General features: G+C 39.1%; 1 protein-coding gene across 4 annotated transcripts in view; it reads left to right on the forward strand.

Annotated features, from left to right (window-relative positions):
* LOC144681545 (RNA-binding protein 5-like) overlaps positions 1-20942 on the forward strand; it is a 39842-nt gene that overhangs the window by 1764 nt on the left and 17136 nt on the right. For 2 of the 4 annotated variants that reach the window (XM_078543201.1, XM_078543203.1), the window contains exons 2-11: positions 5213-5290; positions 6611-6824; positions 8964-9119; positions 10445-10517; positions 14576-14649; positions 16167-16247; positions 17990-18050; positions 18587-18649; positions 19704-19864; positions 20641-20738. In XM_078543201.1, the coding sequence (XP_078399327.1) occupies positions 5265-5290; positions 6611-6824; positions 8964-9119; positions 10445-10517; positions 14576-14649; positions 16167-16247; positions 17990-18050; positions 18587-18649; positions 19704-19864; positions 20641-20738 (1007 nt within the window). In that variant the 5' untranslated portion in view covers positions 5213-5264. The remainder of the gene's footprint in view (positions 1-5212; positions 5291-6610; positions 6825-8963; positions 9120-10444; positions 10518-14575; positions 14650-16166; positions 16248-17989; positions 18051-18586; positions 18650-19703; positions 19865-20640; positions 20739-20942) is intronic. The other 2 variants (XM_078543202.1, XM_078543204.1) reach the window with 1 other exon arrangement.

A 20942-nucleotide genomic window follows, 5' to 3' on the forward strand; every position in this document is an offset into this window, starting at 1 on the left:
CCTGGACCCCGTCCTCTGGCCTGATATCCCTTTAGATACTGCTGGAGTGACACCTCAATTTCCCTGCTCGCCTCACTCAAATCTGTCTCCCTCTACACTTGCAGCACTCTGTTTTCTCAGGTCCAATCTTTAACGTTGTCATCAGGTTTGCAGACAAGGGGTGGTGCTTTTCTTGCCTGGTGTACTGAGCTCTACCTAGCAGAGGCCAAACGCCAGCTCTCTGACAGTTCCTCCCTGGGCCACAACGCCACTATTGAGCAGCAAGCCATTCTATCTAGGACTGTCACTGACATGGAGATTTTCCCTCCACAGCCTCCAACCTCATTTTCCCCCAGCCCTAAACAGCCTGCTTCTGCCTTTTTCCCAAAATCCATAAACAAGACTGTGCTGTTTCTGCTCCACTAAACTTATTTTGTTATGGCAGGCGGATGGTAAATGCCGAGCTGCCCAAATCCCAGAGGGAAACTTGAAGCAGCTGCCACAACTATTTGCAATTTGTACTTATTTCGAGATGGGGGCTTTGAATTCAGTAAAAAGGCCACAAAGCCTTATAGGTTTCTTGCAAAACTAAATTAAACCTTTATTAATAGAAGAAATGATTTTAAGCACTTACATAGATCTACAAATTACTACTATGATAACTTCTAAATCCCCTAATCTAAACCCCAGTTACACCTCTGTTAAGGCAACAGTAAGACACACACATGTTAAAAGACCCAGGCAAAGTAACACAATACCCTGAGCAGTCAAATTCAAAGTGAGTTTTTCTCAGCTTCGGTTCCTTGTAGACAGCAGCTTGAGGCTTACATGCTGGAGGCTTTTCACACTTGTGTTAGATCTTAGAATGACTGCCCTTACACCAGCCTCATCTCCTTTATTCAGATTTCCCCTTTGAATGCAAATTCCCATTGTTTCACTATGTCTTTGGACCTTACCCCTCTAATATTAAAAATCTATCAGAGCATCAGTTTTACAAATAATTTTTGGGAAAAATAAACACACTGTTTCTTAACTTCTCCTGGCTAGCTGTAACATTTCATCCCCCCTTTTGAATTCAATTTAGTCTGATTTATTTAAAAATACAAATGTTCCCTTCACACTTCACATTCTGAAACTTCCCCCATGTTTACCTATTTAACATTTCAAACCTAGCTCATCTTATACATCAAAGCCTTCAAACCAGCTGCCTTTAATTCAGTTAAGTCCCTCACACAGACACAGACCCCACTGTTAGTCTACAATAAATTCCAATAACATGAAAATTATTATATCTTCCTGACAATTTCTTTGAACTTATTTTGTGCTCGGTTGTATTTCTTCTCCCCAGTCTCTTCCTTCCTACATCCGTGACTCTTCAATGCCCTACATCAGTTCAACAGTTTCCAGTTTGCTGGCCCGAACTGTTGTCTCTTCACCATGGATATCCAATTTCTCAACACCTCCATCCCCCCACCGGGATGGTCTTGAGAGCATTCTGTGTCTTCCTTGAATGGAGGCCCAACCCGCCCCACTACTACACTCCTTCACCTGGCTGAACTTGTTCTCAAATTGAACAACTTCTCCTTCGACTTCACTTCCTCCAAATAAAAGGCATTGCTATACCTGCTCTTTTGAGGGGTGTGTGGATCACTCCTACTCGAGGCTCCTCCTCATCTCTTCTGGTAGATTGATGACTATGGGGTGGGCAACAAATGCTGGCCTTTCCAGTGATGCCCACGTCCCATGAAAGAATAGGAAAAAATATTGGTCCTGCCTTCTGCCCGCGCCATGAACTGGAAAATTTCATTGACTTTGTTTCCAGTTTGCACCCTTATCACCTTCACCTGATTCATCTTTGACTCTTCTGTTCCACAACTTCTCTGTTTCCGTTTCTGAGGATAGGCTTCAAACAATATTCACTACAAGCCCACGGGTGCATGACATGCCTTGACTACGTGTCCTCACACCTCACTTTATGTAAGACCTCTTGCATCTGTTTATGACAATGAACCTTCCATCCTATTGCTTTTGATTTTCTTCCTTTTTCCTCAAGAGACGATGGATTTCCCCCATTCGCACCTCATTTGGCCACATCTTTTTCTTTACCCATTACTGCTTTTGTACCATGATACATTTTATCATTTAATCCCTCCTGTCCTCCACCTGATCACGCACCTTCCCTTTTGACCTCCTTCCCTTCCCCCCTCCGCCCCCCCCCTCTCTCTCTCCCTCTCTCTCTCTCTCTCTCTCTCTCTCTCTCTCTCTCTCTCTCTCTCTCTCTCTCTTCCCCCCCCCCCCACTCCATTTGCTCAAAATCTAGTACATTTGTGTTTCCTCGGTTGTGTTGAAGGGTTGTCAACCTAAAATGTTAACTCTGTTTCTCCCTATAGATGGTGCCTGACCTGCTGAATGTTTGCAGCATTTTTTGTTCTGCTGGTCCAGGCTTTGTTTACTCTCTAACCTGACTGAATTATTTGAAGAAATATTTAGACAAAGGCTTTCATTTAACTATCCACACTAACTTTTTAAAATTTTGTCTCTAAATGGCCTGTTCTGTAATCTTTTGCCAAATGTTCTAGTGTCTTTCCTATCACCAGCACTAAGTAACTGTTGTATGGTTTCCTCGATTAGTTCTAACTCCTGTTTGAAGATGAGAATTACTTTTGCTGTTCATCAATCCTCTGGCACACTCCTTTTTCTATTGTGTTTCTGTATATGTACGCAGTGGTGTTTGGAGCTGGTGGATCTGTTTCCCAGTTCAACTTTGTCACCTTGCCTTGGGTGTCCCACCGCCATTGCTATTCACTCATTCTTTATTTCTTTAGTGCTTCCTTCCATCATTTGACTGAGTTGACCTGTTAATCCAACAGTCATTTGGCTTGCACTTCTGTATTTTTTTCCCTCCTTCTTTGATTCTGTTCATGTTTTAATCCTGAAGAATATGAAGGCAGGAACATTCTCTTCACAGATAATGTTATGATAGTGCTTTGGATGCACCTTTGAGGCAAGCACGTTGTTGGGCTATAATATAATGAGTTCAACATCCGATCTTGGTGTCTATGATGTCTGAAATGTAAGTGCTCCATTTTCCACCACAAACGCACTTCACACCTCTAGCACTAAGTTCACAAAACTTTGAATTATTATTATTGAACTCTTAGAATGCTTAGACAAAACAATACCTACAATATGGGTACATGTATTTTTTGTTCTTTAGTAATTGCACAAATAGTTGTTTAAGTACTGAGAGTCCTTGATGAACATGTTAGTTAACAACAAGCTAGGGTATTGTTTAATTATTTCTGTGGGTTATTTGCAAAAGCATGGTAAACAAGCCATTTGCAGGATGTTTGAAACAAATATCTTTAAGGCTGTGAATGGCCTGGAAACAGTTTGGGAAGTAAATATGTACAAGGAAATCTAGTTCATCTGGATTAGTTCACTGCTTATCGTGATTGTGCCTGGGATAAAGGTGAAATCGGAATTGAAGGAAATTACTGACACTTTAAGTCTTATGCCTGCATATACTTCCTGCTGTGTAAATTCCTGCATTCACGCTGATAATGGAAACTGATTATGAAAGATTGTTGAGCTGTAATAACACCATCTTAGTCAAAGCAGTGCTGCTTCTGTAGGGAGGTTATAATTGCAGTGCAGAACGTTTCCACTGTGTAAATGTTAGAACTGTAATGAAAGTATAAAAGTAAGGACTAAATGGGGTCTGAATTATGTGTCTGTGATCTTGTCCAGCTATTCTTTGGCTTCTAAACTCGCTTTGCCTGAAGACATGTGCTTCTGACTCCAAGTGCAAAGCCCAGTGAGCCTGACTGGTACACATTGTATTCAGTAAAGTCAGTTTTCAATATTAAATAACGGGGATTAAAGAACAAAACTTTTGCAAACATGCGTAGCTTATTATTGGATGTGCTGTGAAATAATTTTTACTTCAGTACATAGGGATTTGTTTTGAATTACTGGATAAAGTCATGTAGCATTTGGAACTTCAACTGAGAAACTGAAGTTGCTGGTCTCTGAACATGAGTGTGTGGGGATTTACTGAGCAAAGTATTAACAAAAGCACTGCTCCTGTGGGTTTGTTGAAAATAGCCAATTTTTACTCCTTCCCTGTTGCATAGTCAACATATGCTGGAGATCTTATGGGTATGCAGCTCTATTTAAGTGGTTACTTGGGTGTTGACTATCCAGTCTGACAATCCTTTGTTGCTTCTGTACAGTGGCACAGGTTAGACACTTAATGTGGGAAGTGAGGGGGCAGGTGGCATGGCTAAGCCTGCATTACCTCATTCGAGTTAACTCCATGCTCTAGAATTGGTGTCCTTTTGAATATAATGGGCCGTAACTTCCGAGCTCCACAGTGACAGATTGGTGGGGTGGGTGGGATACCCCAAAGGTAATGTTTGCGCGGCGATTAGCCAGAAGTGCAAACTTCCTCTGGGCAATTGCCCTGTGCCGGGAACCATGCGAAATGCAAGTTAAATCACAACCTTCAGATAGTTCCGACTGTGTTACTCAAAAAAAGTGATAAGAAATAAAACCTCTTCAAATTTCTGGGTAACAACTGTAAAGAACCAGACCAGCCCCACCAGGCCTTGCGGGCCCAACTCACCCCATACCTGCCTGAGGCCCGTGCCCATTGAGGTCTGACCTCTAGCATTTATTCTTCATTTTTATGTCAGATAACACTCAGACACACTCCAATGTTTTTCCAGGACGATCCTGAATGTGTAGCTGTTAAATAATGGGCCCAGGTTGTTAGACACTGTTAATGATTATGGACCACAGACATTTTCTACGGAAGGACATAGCTAAAAGAGACTAATTGACACACCCTGTATTATGTTTAGGGCAGTAATCAAATCATGATTCTACTGGCACTGTACTGGGAGATAATTAACCCAGGGCCTAGAATTTGACTGTTGCCTGGCATTTCCGTTGGCATTTGTGACTTATGTTGTATCTCTTTCTGTCATATGGGGCTTGAGGTTTTTTTGTGTAGAGGTTTGCTGAATTTTTTGGCGATTGAGGCATTCTGCAACAATGGACAAAGGGTTTTGCCAATATTGTAACATAAGGTGTTGTGAAAGGTGTTTCAGCTACTTTTTGGAAATGGGAGGGAGGAGCTGGGTAGCTGTACGTTGCAAGGAAATTCAGTTTTTCTGCTTATTTCATTTCCAAGCTCATGTGTTCAGAATATTTTTCTTTTTCACTACAGATTGTTCCTCTCAAAAGCTTTGGAAGAGCTGAGTTCGCAATCATCAGTAACAATGGGCTATGATAAATATGATAAACGGTAAGAATTTCTTAATTCTATTCAGTCATTTCCATCTCCTGTTTCATGTCTCCTGCCCCGGCCCTTGGTCCTGAAAGGGTGATGGGGCTTGTTTTGAAGCTGTTGGCTTCTAGGTGTTGCATAATTTTGTAAGAGAAAGGACTTGCTTACCCTATTAACAAAGCTGTTAAAACATCTATTAGTAACCCATCTTTACAACATTTATCCCTCCATTTGGAAAATATCATGAATCATTGTGGACTGTGAGCATTTATGGAAGAGGAAAATCATACTCTTTAGTTTACTGTTCTATGGTTATTGTGTCATTATGCTTGCTAATCTGTCCTGAATTGGGAGGGGGGGTAGGTGCGGATGTTATCACAATGCTTCCCCTTACAGGCCTCATTTGTAATTCATCTAGAGTTTTGGCAAAGTGCATAATTATCCTGTTCTGGTTATTTTGCTGCTTAGTGCTGAGCTACTTTGTTAATTTAGTCCAAGCACTTTCAGACAAAATTGAGAAGAGCATGTTTGCCAGGTATTTAATTGAACAACCCGTTTTAGAGATTAAGTCCCATTTTAAAAAAAAATCGTGCAACTTAAATTTTAAATGATTCTTCTACATTTTTCATTTAGTTATTATGTTAGCTGATTGTTATTTTTTTTCATCAGTAAGATGCCAGAATAATTACTAAACAATTAAATTAATTTTAAGGTAAGTTTGTGTTTCTCAACTAAATTACCCCTGGAGGTGGGTGCATGAATGCTTGAAGCAATCAAAATTAAAAATCCTATTTTTAAAAAAAGTATCTTGCAGATGGCTGGAGTTGCTAATATTAGAAGTCACATTGAAATTAAGTTTCCTCTAGTGGCGACCTGTGCACCACTTGATGTAGCACTACGTCATGATGACCAGACCATAGGTGTCTACACTGTTTCTAGTAGCAGGTCACTTGTTGCAATATGGAACTCGGAACTAATTTTCACCCTACTCAACATTGGTCCTAGCAGACCTAGGCTGCAACAAGATCTTTCACCTCCACTACAACTGAAATCAGCCAACAGCACAGAGTGCAGTTTGAACTGTGGGTTTTTCTTACCAGTTTGGCTCAGTTTCTTGCTGATTACGATAGCTGAGCCATTGGGAAAGTGCCTGATCTTAGAAATGTACAGTTGCATTTTCCTTGAACTATTTTTGCTGTGTTTTAGACAGTTGATTTACGGGGAATAATGAGGATAATATGGGACCTAGAATTTCATCACGGCTCTATCTAGAAACTTCTGCTCAAATTAAAATTTTCTGGCAAACTGATGTTTTTTTTTGAATGCTAATTCTTCCAGTGAAACCAGTCGAAGTGAGCGGAGTGGCCGTTATGGCTCTGAATGGAACAGAGATGAGCATAGAGAGTCACGAGGTAGACGTGACTATGACTATAAGGATGTTGATTATCGTGCTCCACCAAATCACAGTCGGGACTACGAACGTGATAGGCGCCGCAGTGATTATCGGAATAATGACCGCTATCAAGACTACAGGAACTATGAGAATTCTGAGGTATGCAGTCCTATGTCTCTTGGAATAGCAATTGGTGTTACTCCATGTATCTTTCTTGGATATGGTCAAAGCTGCTGCTGTTTTAGATTGTGTAGTGTCCAAAGGGAAAGTGGAAGGCCTGTTCCCACTCGCTTGTCAATGCAGCGTTTGATACCACTGCTGTGGGTTGGCGTCAGGCCTTCAATGACCTTACCCTGTTATTTTAGCAAAGCCCACATTCTGTAAATGAATAGAAAGAAGAAAATAAATAACTTGTGTTCTTGGGATGTGGGGGGGGTGATGTTGAAGATAGAGAGTGTTGAGCCTTCTCTTGTTTGAGGTCGTCATTATCTGAATTTTGCCCCGACTAAGCTTGTCAGAATAACTCTTGTTGCCCTGCTGTAATCTAACGTGGACAGCTTTATTGGAAGAGGGATTGTGGAACTGAACATTGGAGTCACCAGCAAATTTTTTATTTTTATGTGGAATGTGGATGAAATCTGGCAGGGCCAGCATCTGTTGCCCATCCCTAATTGCCCTTGGACTGAGTGGTTTGCTAGGACATTTAAGAGTCAACCACATTGCCAAAGGTCTAGAGTCACATGCAGACCAGATCAAGCAAAGATGACAGATTTCCTTCCCTAAGTGACGATCAATGATATTTTCATGGTTACCATTACTAAGGCTAGCTTTATATTCCAGATTTATTAATTAATTTGAATTCCAATTGATTTGGCCCCTGGCAGCCAGCCATCTATCTGTGTGTTATTTTCCTTTGATCCGCATTGACATGAGTTTTGCTGGGAATCCTGTGTTGTGCTGAATGCTGTCATTAACTTAAGGTCACTTCTGTGTTGGTGTTTCATTCTTGCATCCATATCTGAGTGTTTCTGCTGCAACATAAATTGAGTGTGAGCAGTTATTGGTGAATAGATTTTGTTTGATACTATTGATGACACCTCCAGTCACTTTGATTAGGAGAAGGCTGGTTAGACAGTAATTGATGGTGGCCTTAATATTTTCAGTTCTTTTTGGACCAGCTATACCGTAGGTAATGTTGTGGATTTTACCCGGTGCCTCCCAGTGACAGGAATTTAAAGCAACCTGTTACTTTGTGGAGTATTACTGGATCACCAATATAGTATCTAGAGTTTTTAAATATTTAAGTTTTCAGTAGAAATCTGGCTTGCTTGTGTATCAGTCCTGGATGAAAGGGCATATGGGGGTTGCCTTATTTATTCCTCTCATCCTGTTTACTAGTTGCTGTGTGAATTATTTTATTCCTTTATTTTGCAGTTGATTCTTGGTTGGTTGGCTGCACTCTGGATCCAGAGATTCGGTGTTCAATCTGATGTCATTGTAGCATGCTAAAGATTTTTTTAATCAAGTTTTTTAAAACTTTTTTTGTGATTTGAGTATATTCAGTTTAAAAACTGATACTTCATAGTAATCAGATTTGTATGCAGTGTTGACGCTGCATTGCAGTTGGCAGAATGTCTCATTTACAGAGTGCATTGGCCGCGAGTGTCAACACTTGTCATAACAGGTTGGTAAACGAAATAAGTCTGGCTCTGGAATTCCACACCTTTAACCCTGCCAGAAATTTCAAGGCAATGATCTAATTGGGTTCAGGTGGCAGTAATAAATAGTTTGTGTTTTAATACGCTAGTTTACAGCATCAGCTAAACTCCTGAGATTCCTCTCTGTTAATCACACTCGGGTGCATCACCTGCTTAGCTTCAAGTTTAACCCTAGCTTTAATTGCTTAATGTTGTAAGTAAGCTTAGTGTATTGGCACCATTATGCTATGATTTTAAATCTAATTAGTTCAATATGCTTATGGTGGTTTAGACATCTCCATCTCAGATTGTTTATTGCCTTATCACTGGCCATGCTTCATCTGAGTGTTATGCGCTGCACGTGTTTTACCAGCCATACACCAGGTTGGAGGTGGGGAGGTGGGGGGGTGGGGGGGGGGGGGGAAACATTGATAACTATGCTGCTTAATGTTTTTCAACATTCAAATAAGAATTACAATAAAATTTCACATGCTCACCTTGATGCTTTACTAGAATTCTAGTATCAATACAGAGTTAAATATTCTTATTTGAAATGGGAATGGAAACTTTATACAATGAACAAAAATATTTCTGCTTCCAGAATTGTGAAGATGACAGCAGATATGAAAGATCTGAGGGAAGCCAGTACTATGATGGTGACTACAAGGACCATGATTACAGAAATGATGGAACTGAAGAGAGGGAAAACAAAACAATTATGTTAAGAGGCCTTCTGCCGTCAACAACCAGGGAGGATGTGCGTATATGTTTAATGACATCTTCATAATGTTTGGGTTTATTGGAATTGAAGGGAAGGATTCTGAGCAGCTTTTTTCAGTGTAGTTGTGGGTTAAAGTGCCTGTTGCGTGTGGTCCTGGAGGAGAATGTAAAATAAAACTTTTTAGAGGAGATGGGGGAAACAAAATGTGTAATCCATGTGCATGGAGTTACTAAGCATTGAGTTGCAACTTTGGTCATCTGGCAAGCAGCTTAATTTGGAAAACAAAGGTAGAATTAAAAGTGATTCACTGCTGATATCCATCACTGCAAGAACTATTAATTTATTATTTTTGCTTTACTGGAGTACATGGCAGCAGGCAGTCTCCTGTTTTAAGCCATGGAGGGAGCGAGCATAACAAAATATCACATTTGTTGCAAAGTTCCGGTGCTTGGCAAACATAGCCTTGCTCTCATGCAAGGTGTGACATTTTACAGGACTTGTGTGGGAAGGCTCAGTGAAGTTCAGTTCTGTAGACCTGTAGCTTCCTAAAAAGACCAGTCTTTTCTGGCCAAATAAGTCATTGTCCTAAGTCAATTTTTGTTGTATTAACAAACTGCAGTCCTTTGAATTAATTACTTTTGAAGGAACCAGGAAAGATCCAGCTTGCTCCTTCTGAACTCTCTCGGCCTGTATTCTTCCATTCTGTCTTTTGTTCTTCCCATTTGTACTAACATCCCACTATACCCAATACAAAAGCAGCGACACGGTGTATATAACTGGCATTATGGAACATTTACATGTTACCAGAGATGGTATGCATTCATCATTGGCAATTTCCTTCTATTTGTAAAATTACAAAACAAGTTGGAAGTTTTTCTTAATCACATCTAATTCCTAGTCTCCTGAGCATAGACTTCACTATTACTAGATGCTGTGGGGAAATGGAACTTTTAAATATCAAGTGCTTCTAGTTCAGGTATAGTGTGAGCAAGATGAAGAAAGCTCTCCCTTACCTCAAACTGAACAAGCTGCTTTTTACTGCACCAGTGTGGCATTTTCAATAACAGAAGCTGTTCTTGGGATCTTTGAGGTTGCTGAGCTGTATGCAGTTTTGTGTAGTGGATTTGCACGCTGTGGAGGTGGCATAGTTGATCCCATCTTCTGATGTCCTGCCATGTCGCTGAAGCCATGTTAATGTCCTCACCTACCACCCTGAAAGAGTGCAGCAATTGAATCTGGTGCTTTATATTTGTATGTCAGAGCTACTTTATAATAACTAATAAAAGAATAAATATTTTCAATTGCACGCCTCTTAAAGTCTCTAGGAAAATAAAGCAATGGATTTTAAAATTTCCTTTCAGATTCTTGAAATATTTCAGGACAGTGATGAATTTCAGCCCAAAGATGTGCGAGTGATGAAGTGTAAAGTATCAGGTGAGATTTTGGCTGCTCTTGCAGGTATTTTCGGAGAGAAAGATACCCCATTTCCTCTTTCCAATTCAGGAAAGACCACTGACCTCTGCCATGGCTGAGGTAGATGTGACCATTAGTCAGTTAAAAGTGAACTTGCTTTAATCTGCGATGGGCAAATTGCAGAGATTTGCATGGTATTAGAGATTGCCCAACAAGGGGACTCTTGAACAAAAATAGTCCATAACACACTGTTTTGAAAGTTACATTTGTATTCCTAAAACAAATTTGCTAAGTTATTCCATGCACTACAAGCAGCCCCTTGAAGCACTCAGATTGCCAGAACCTCTTCCTCACAAGCACCGATAGGATTTCAGCATTTGGATGAGGCAAACTTTTTGAAAATTTTAGGGAGTTTTTATTTGCTGCTTGAGTACTGAGATTCGGTTACTCCTAGTAACTTTTGGTTGCCAAAAGATTTTTTCCTTGAGAAGTTAACTCGTTCAAAGGGATTTAATCTTTTTTGTAGTGTGATTTGAGCCCTTTTAATATAATTTATCTTTTCAACCTTTAAAACGTGTTGACCGTAACGTTTCACTTCCAAAACATAGTTTCTTATTACACTTTGAAGGGAATGCGAGCTACTCCAAAATAAACAAAACTTTTTTTAGTTTGTGCTCTATAATCCCATGAGCATAGTAAAAGGCTCTTAGGCAGGGTGTTTGTTATTTCTCTGCAGTGCCTTTTTTAGTTAGCATCAGGATTGTTTTTATTCCAGCAATAACTACTTGTGTTTATGTCGCACCTTTTAACGTAATAAAACATCCCAAGGCCCTTCACAGGAGTGTTACAAAGCAAAATTTGACACTGAGCCACATAAGGTGATTGTCGGGCAGATGGCTAAAAGCTTGGTGTAAAAGGTAGGTTTTAACGAGTCTCTTAAAAGAGGAAAGAGAGAGACAGAAGCTTAGGGAGGGAATTCCAGAGCTTAGGGCCTAGGCAATTGAAGGCACAGCCACCAATAGTGGAGCAATTAAATTACAGGGGTGCTCAAGACACGGAATTAACTGAGCACAGATATTTCAGTTTGTAAGACTAGAGGAGATTTGAGTTGGGCAAGGGCAAAGCCATGGAGTAGTTTTAAAACTCTGATGAGAAATTTAAAATCGGTGTGTTGCTTAACGAAGCCACTGTAGTTCAGTGAGTGCAAGAGTGATAGGTGAGTGGGCAGGAGAGTTTTGGATGATCTCTAGTTTACTGTGGACAGGCTGGCCAAGGGGAGTGCTGGAATAGTCAAGTCTAGAGGTAAGGAGAGTTTTTTTAAGCAGGTATTCTTACTATTGCTTATATTAAAGCAATACCTGTGCTGTTCACTACCCAAGCACAATCTATAATTCAACATTATCAAGAATTTTGAAGCCAGTCTTTCCATTTACTGGTGGGTCTTGACTAAATAGTTTTAGTATATAGTGAGAGTAGTATTCAATCATTTATCCCGTGTTAATGATAATGCAACTTGCCAACAACGTACATGGGGAAAAAACTGGGAATATTAACTTGGCACAATGTTGAGTTTTTGTTTTCTTCCGAGAGAAACCAACTTAAGCTGACAGTGACAATTTGTGTCATGTATGTTGGCCAAGAAAGGGTCACAAAGGTTTGATGACCTTCTAAAGCAGTTAATTACCTTGATTTAAGTAGAAGAAACCCTCTGAAATTTGTTTTTACTATGTGCATTTTTTAATGGGACCTAGATATAGCGAAATATTAAATGTAGTGTTGCAGCCTAGAGTTTTCCCTTCAAAAGTGAAGCGACGCAGTTGCTTGGCACTGGGGTTACTTGGGATTGCAAAGTTCCATTTCTCCTGGAATAAGAATTGAAGCAGCTACCATCTTTTAACATCCAATAGGAATAGAGCTGCATTGTTTTTAAGCTAGTTTGTTATGGTCTCCTTACTTGCTGCTTGATTGGAATATTTAAAAACAGCTTGAAACTGGAGAGTCTGCAAATTCTTTTTATTAGTTTTATTTGGATTTGAATAAGAAGGGAATTAATTCTAATTATAAAAATTGTATTTTTTGTGCTTCATATACCATCTTAAATGTCAGTAGGCAGGGGTCAAGGAAAAGGTGCAAATTCCAGAATTTTCACATTCTAAGTGGCTACTTGCATCAGCAGTTTTTTTTAAATTACTAAAAAATGATTCCCATCCAGAATGAAGCTGATAATTTAGTATAATGGATATAACTTTTCAAAATGATCTCAGTAAAGCTTTCTGGTTGTATCAGTAGCTAAAATTATGGACAGAATAGACTAATTAAAAAGCTGCAATTTATTATCTGCTCATCCCTTTTTTGGTTGGAATCTATATGCTTAAAATTACAGATAAATGCAGAACTTTTGTGCAGATATCATTGGTTTATGGATATTCACACAAGAAGAAATATTCGGAATATTTATAAGGCTTCAGATGAGTACACAGAGATAACTGTATTGATACTTGAAATTATTCCGTAATTGCATTAGCCAGTGAAAGTCGGTTTTCCAATGTGGTTTGTTGTTTAAATGCCGGACCCACTATCCTTTACACGCTTCTTTGGAATTTACAAAACAACCAAATCTTCCTCTCTTGTAGTTAGTGAGGTATGCTTGCTGAAATGCTTTTGCTTAAGGGATTTTGTCATGGGCAGAGTAGCCTCTGACTCTTGACTTTGACAGTTAGAGAATCCCAGAATTTGTTGCCATTTGAGCCAAGGGAAGATGTTGCCCCTTTAAGCACTGCGTTTACATGAAAGCTTGAACATAACAAGCGTTTTCTATAATATGGCAGTGGCTGTGAGGATTATATTCCTCAGTAATACTGCACAGTTCTGAATGCGTGGAAACAAACCATCCGTTTAATAGTTATGGGGCTGTAGTGTCATATTCTGCCTTGTTATTTGTTACATTCTAAAACTGTGAACCAGAGGTAGCTGGGACAGGATTATCATTGTGATTTCATAAATAGGAGAGGTGGGATGTGAAAAGTTATTCCCATTTATGTAACTAGATTGAGCCTACATGATCCAGTTAATGGAGTATTAAGAAGAATGCAATATAAAATATCTTGAGTTTAGACTGTTTAAGACAGTCACTTGTTACTTTTAATCGTACTGGTATTTTTTTCCCCAATATTTTAGCTTCTGAGACAGCTTGGTGAAAGAAAGTTTTTTAAGTTGGAATTGATGATAGCATTTTGAATATGGAATAGTTGGAATAACATTTTAGAGAAATCATTTGTGTAGAATGAATGCACATGTTCTTCACTGATAACGAAACCAGGCTATCAGGCTGCTAAAAGTAAACACTGATTTTTAGGATTCTGCCTCCATTCGTGTACTACTGACAACCCTCGTGCAAAGATGCTGCATGAGATGGTCTAACAGTTCTGATACTAGATTTGTTTGACTTAAAATTAATTCTGCTTCACAAAATATGTAATGGTACAGCATAGACTCATTGCTCCTGGGGAGCTCCTGATACAGTATTGAGAGACGGGGCCATGACTTTAGGTATCCCTCGGCAGTTTGGGAATTTGTAACTAATCCCCTGACTACTGCTGCATACCTCCCATTGGTGATTCTTTCAACCATGAAATAGTGAACATTACCACGTGCCCTAACTGTTATCTGGAGGGGAGCAGTATTAGAATATACTGGGGGCCAACGTAGCATTGGAAACCATCTACATTATTCGAAGGGTTCAAATGTTTTAATACAGGTACGTTACAAATGATGCAAAAAATTGGCAATCTTAGCTGTATAAATCATTGCAATGATTTCTGCCGTAAACTTGGAAGATGATAGGTGATACTGATACCTGTGACAAATGCTACGAAGAATGTGTAAAAGTTTAAGTGCATTTTTGAAAACTGAGTTCAAATTATTCTGTTCCCTCCCATGGTTTTTAAAATAAAAAACAATAAGGCCTCTATCATGCCACACAAATAGACATTTGTACATAACACGTGGCGACAGAATGAATGGCTGCTTTAAACACGCTGACTAACACAATCCCGTCTATATCTGAATGCTGTCTCTAGGTCAAAGCCGTGGTTTCGCCTTCGTGGAGTTTAATCACTTGCAGGACGCAACAAGATGGATGGAAGCCAACCAGGTTGCTTCATCACAAGTCTAGATTTATTGGAGGGGGGGCAAGGATCAAGTGTTTTCTGCTGCACAAAAAGACCCAGAGGGACCAAATATTACCCTATCCTTTCCCTCAAATACCAGTACTTCTCAATTACATTTGTAAAACAAACACGAGTTATTATATGGGTGTTTGTGCTTTTATGTGCTTTTGTGGCCATGAACCTGATAACTGCTTGCAGTAAAAAAAAAACTAATAGTGGTTACTTGGTGCTCATTTTAATGGCCTGTGTCATGTGGCACCTACCCCCAAGTACATGTCTGTGAAATGCAACACTGCACCATTTAATTTGTTGTGGAGAGGCCCTTTTACATGTGGAAAAAGTTGTTGATGGACACCTGTTTTTTGGGCCTTTCCCTCTTCCATCTGCAAAATAACTTGAGTGGTGCATAGCTTCCAATGAAATGTCCAGTAATTGGCGGTATGTGCTGACTTAGCTGGCCTAATTTTCAGGGATGTGACTTCTAGTTTCTCAGATTTCTATCTTGAGCAGGAGGAGGAAGCTCAGAGTCATGATGATAATTCCTATGGCTCAAGACAGTTATTGTGTTTAGGGGAGATACCGTTTTAACTGTTGCTAGACATTGCTAGTGTGTCATGCAAATATTTAACGACTATAAACTTATTTACAAAATTCCACTAGAGCCAGGTGGGCTGCACAAATGCTGTACATGCATTGTTAATGGTTGTCTAAGGTGTCTTAAAGAACCTCAGCTTAGTTAAACAGATCTTATTAGCTAGGATGTTTAATCAGTTTACCCATCGTTAGTTGAGTGGATGTGGTGAAGATTTGTTGGCTGCTACTGAAATGGAGCTTTATGCATGCGCTAATATTTTAAGATTAGGCTATAAATATTATAGCTTATCACTTGACTTGAAAGATGCACTGTAATCGGCAACTTATTTGCAGGTACAGTATCTTTGTCAAGTGAAATGTCTAAGTTCTATCTTTTAATTGAGAAGCTGAAGGTTTTTGTGGAAATGTGCACATCCTTGATTTCCTTACGTAGTAAACTGATGTATGTTTAAAAACTTGTCCCTTTGGAAGGAAGGCTGTAAAACATGCCCAATATTTTTGAGATTGCTAACTCAAACTTCATGATATTTTATGAGGTAATAATCTCAGCATAAAGTTTACCCTTACAGATTAGGTGGGAAGAAAATATAGGAAGCAAGCAAAAGCCACCAAGTAATGTTTCATATAGCAAAGAAGAATCAACTGTTTATCAGTTAATCCAGACTTGCTTAGATTTGCATCTAGGTAGAAAAAAAATCATCTGTATCCTTCATCTTCCAAGAGTTGAGACCCACTTTCATCTTTGAGTTAAATCATGACTTGATTACCTAGGTGACTAGATCGTCTGCATCCGGGAGACCTTTTATGTATTTGAGAGTAGTTTTCATCCCTTGTTTGGAGCCAGTGTGATCTGTGTTGACAAATTTGTGCTACATTGTGTAGGTTCTGACTTACCCCTTGTTTCCAGCAGCGTTGTCTCACCATTCTTGGAAAGTCCGTTTCGATGCATTACAGCACAAAGCCTTTTGAAGACTGGAGTTGCAACAAGGTAGTAAAAATAGAAACCTCTTATGCTTGCCTTGAAATTTTTTTATCTCCTTGGTTAATACGTGGAAAATCTGTATTTCATAATGACATTTGATTTTTGGAGCCAAGACTCTGAAACATTCAAAACTGTTAGGATGTCGTTTGATTATAGTGCACCATACATAGGTTAATGGGGCACTGGTTTGAGATCCTGATTTCAGCACTTGTCTTGGGAGACCAGAGTCATTCCCATAGGCTCTGAACAATTTGACAAAGTTTGCCTATTTGGAGAATATTGTGTCTCATAATACAATTTCTAAGCACACATTGTCAGCCAGTGAGCATCATTGGAGGAGAAAAGTTGCTTATTTTCCTTCTTTCCTGTCCCCCAGGGTTTCAGGTGGTGCATGGTCTGTGAAGAAGAATAGATTTTACTTGGGTGTGGCAGGGGTGGTGAGGATGGTGGGGAAAAGTGTTGGTTGATTATAATGAGGTTTGAGTTTCCATGGGGACCTTATTTTTAGCCATCTTCCCATTTTGTATTCCCTTGAGTATAGAAGATTATGAGGAGATTGGATCGAGATGTTTAAAGGGTTCAATCGAGAAACTATTTCCTTTGGTGGGGAATTCGAGAATGAAGGAATGTAATCTTAAGATTAGAGCTAGCCCATTTAGGAGGAAAATCAGGAAGCATTTTTTTGCACAAAAGCTAGTAAAAAGCTGGAATTCTCTACCGTAAAGGCTGTGGATGTTGGGACGATTGGAACTTTTAAGACCGAGAGTTTTGATTGTAAGGGTGTTGGACACTATGGACCCAGGGCATTTATATTGTGTTGGTACATTTCTACAATGAGTTAATGGGATAGCCATGCAGCTTGAGGGTCTGAATGGCTTAATCTTTCTAATTTATTTCTAGGCTTTTGTCATTTCTGAACAGCCCACAGATGTATGCACAAGATTTGTTCCTTTCTTGGATTTGGAATGTGCCTTATCAAATGGTCCAGTTGAGATTGGAAAGTGACTAGATTTTTTTTAAACCACAGGAGCATTTTAGTGATTAACCTTGGCTAAATGTTTACACCTTCTCATGATTTCCCTGTGGGAAGATTGCGGAGAGATGTGCCATTGAACTGCTGTTTACTCTTTTGTTTCTCGGAGGACCAGAGTGTTAATTAGGGCGAGTTTCAAGAGATCATCTGTTCTGGGATGGGCGGAAGACAAATGTTGTCTGGAACTCAAAAGTTTACTGCAACTGCATGGCACTTGTAATTAAATTATGGTGGATCTTGTGCTTGTGGAGTTAAGGATATTGATATTGGGAATATAGCATTTTCCACATTCTATCCCAGCACCTGGATTAAACATTCAATCCAGGGCTGAATACAGGGGTATAATTGAAATTACAAGATTTCCACAGTGCAGCATCATATTCAGTGCCATGGCAATAAGCATTAATTCCAGTTTAAAGATTTTTTGTTCCTGCCATCAGTATAACACTTCAGGCTAAGCCTTGAGTGATTTTATAATTTATGCCCACCAGAATGTGAGTTGAGAAACCCATGTCCTTTGTAGCCAGAAGTTAGACTTTAAACTTGTTTAAGGCCAGATGCAAATCCAGGCCACAGATTAAAAAACAGGCCATGTTTTAACCTATTAAAATAATCCATTCTGTATTTCACAAATTTGAAATCAATGTGCCACTCTCTTAAACATTATGTTATTTGTATATTCTAGTGCTATAAACCTTGCCTTTTTTTTTTGTAGTGTGGAGTAACTAACTTCAAGCGACGAGAGAGATGCTTTAAATGTGATGCTCAGAAGCCTGGTAAGTCATGTGGAGGGTTTTATGGACTGTACAGTGAGAGTTTAGCTCGGAAGCTTGCTGTGTCACATGGTGCTAGGCTGAAGGTCTGTGCGTTTTCATTACAGCTCCCATCTCAGCTGTAGAGAAACTCTTGGGGTGGGGAAATCAGAGGGCAGAATCACTTATTCGCATATTTCTCACTTATGGTTGTGAATAGATGTTGATCAGTGCTGGGAATTAGGTGTCCAGGCCATAGTTTTGGTCAGCAAAAATGGAAGACAACAAATGATCAGAGTCTAGTTTTCTCAATTTGATGAATGCTGCAAGATTCTCTGGCCATCCACTGAAATTTGAGTTTGTGGTATCATTTCAGTTAAAATTTTTGGAATTATAGATCATTTAATTGCAGGCAAACAAAAATTAACTATCCCTTTTTGCGCATGAAAGGGTACCTCAGTCCTCAAATGGGCTAGTGTTTGCCATTGGATCTTGCATTCTCCCTCCATCCCTCAGTTTCATAAGTTTTGTGATGAGTTGTATTTCTCAATTTCTTCCAGAAACTGAAGAAGATCAAGTTCGTGTGCAAGGTGAACCATTTATGTCTGACTACGCAAATGACAGTAAGTTTTTGAGTTCTGAAAACCCATTGATTCCTTTGTGTTAGTACTTTGTAGTTATCTTTTGTTATTTTAAAAACTTTATTTCTCCCTGAGATGTACCTAACATGTCTCATTGATCTGATAGTGTCTAATCCAGCTTTGGTTTGGTAGTTTGGAAAAGGGTTTTCAATTCCAGTATCATTTTTTGAGTGTGCATGTTGAATTGTACAAGATTTCAAACTCCAGTCTTTGGAGTATGTTCTATATATTTGGTCAATTCATACCAGGACTTTGCTCAGAAATTGTAAATTTTCACTTTTAATGAAAATGAATATCAACCCCAGTCAAAAAACATGTAAGTCAATTAGAACTATGAACGGAGCTCTTGTTTCTGTGAATTGGCCTTGGGACATTACTCTGTTAAAGATACTATATAAATGCAGGTTGCTGCTGTTAAAACCAAGATTTAAATGTGCTTGGCATTGAGTGCATCTCAACATTGAATTATGCATGAACTATGGACTGCAGTTAGAGAATCAAATGAAAGCTATGATATAGAACAAATTAGAAGCAATAAATATTAAAACCTTGTACAGTTGAGTACCTTATTTTTAAAATGAGAACATTAACCTTTTAGTTTTGTTTGCTCAAGCTGAGGTGTGTTGTGATGTTTTCCACTTCAGCCATCTGCTGTCTCTATTGAACAATGGCACCTGATGTTAGAGAGAGTAGAGTTGTTGCTGCGCTTTGGAAATCTTGTAACTTCACTCCATCCTTGGCAGAATATCTTTTACTGCGCTAGATTGACATTTTCATTTCTCCATCAGCCATTTGAGCTTCAATGTCAAGTAATGGGAAGTTTTGGGCTCTGGGCCTATTCTTAACTGGCTGCCACCCTGTTTTTTCATCATGTTTAGAGCCCTTTGCTGGTTTTATTTGTTCACCATTATGCTGCCGAAAACCAATTTTAAACTTAAATTATAGGCATGTTGCAACACCGAAACCATATTCATGGACTTTTTGCATTTAAAAGCTGCCACTGTATTCTAATTAAAATCATTTTAATTGTCAACAGCCATTATTTTAAGGAACATAGGTCCACATACGCCAATGGAGTCTATCCTGAGTGCATTGGCTCCATATGCTGTGCTGTCTGCTGCAAATGTCAGGTTGATCAAGGACAAACAGACACAATTAAACAGGGGATTTGCCTTTGTTCAGCTGGATTCGTCTTTTGTAAGTTTTTGTTTTCCCTTTTATGTGATGATTAATAGCATAATGTGATTCTGTTTCCATGGGCTAATTTTAGATTGCGGCAATTAATGCTCTTAAAAAGTACTGTAATCAACTCTGCTTTATAATATACCTACCTCTCTGACCAAGCTTTTAGTTATCTGACCTAATGTGGTTCAGTGTCATATTTTATAATACTCCTGTGATGCATGATGGGACATTTTAATGCATTAATGGCGCTATGTAAGTTGTTTTTGAGATCATGATCATTTGTGACTTTGACCTATAAATATGGTGTTGCTGCCACTGAGATGCTATGCTGTAACTAGTTGAGTAGGGGAGTTTTGGAGAGCACAAGGCTTCTGAAAGGCTTTGGGAACATGTTTGTGGATGATGTGCTCATTGAAAATGCAGTAAGCTTTTTTTGATAGGTTCCTTGGAAATTTGAGCCCCCTTCAGGGTTTGTGTGTAACAGACATGTTCCTGATTAAGTGCAAAATGCAATACTTCATATATTATCTACCTTTTCTTTGGAATCTTGCCTCAGCATTGACAAGAACCATTGAGTTTACTATCGGGGTGAATCAAAAGATTACTGTAGAATATTTAGTAGGTTAACATGCTCCATCCTGCTTAATGGGCGAGTTGTCTGTCACTCCCTCAATTCTTGTAAGCTGTTTTTCAGGAGCCATATACTCTCTAATGATGAGCCTGGAAATATTTTAAAAGGCTGCCACAGTATGCATTCTTTAAAACTGTAACTTTTTTTCCTTTTACAGGAAGCTTCTCATCTTATTCAGATACTGCTTGCGTTACAGCCTCCATTAAACATTGATGGTCGGACCATTAATGTTGATTTTGCCAAATCTTTAAAAAAGTAGGTTTTCTCCAAATGTAAACACATTTTAAATTTGGCTGGACTACTGTGATCAATATACCTGCTGGGCTTTAAAACATAATCTTGCATTTTGATACTTCTTTTAAAATCATGCAGTCCTAGGCATCATACCTAGTTGATTGGTATGTAATGGGCTACTCCAAACCCTTCCAACAGTGCCACTTTGAACTGACTGGTTACATT

This window comes from Cetorhinus maximus, chromosome 6 (assembly GCF_964194155.1).
Source record: "Cetorhinus maximus chromosome 6, sCetMax3.hap1.1, whole genome shotgun sequence".
NCBI lineage: Eukaryota > Metazoa > Chordata > Chondrichthyes > Lamniformes > Cetorhinidae > Cetorhinus > Cetorhinus maximus.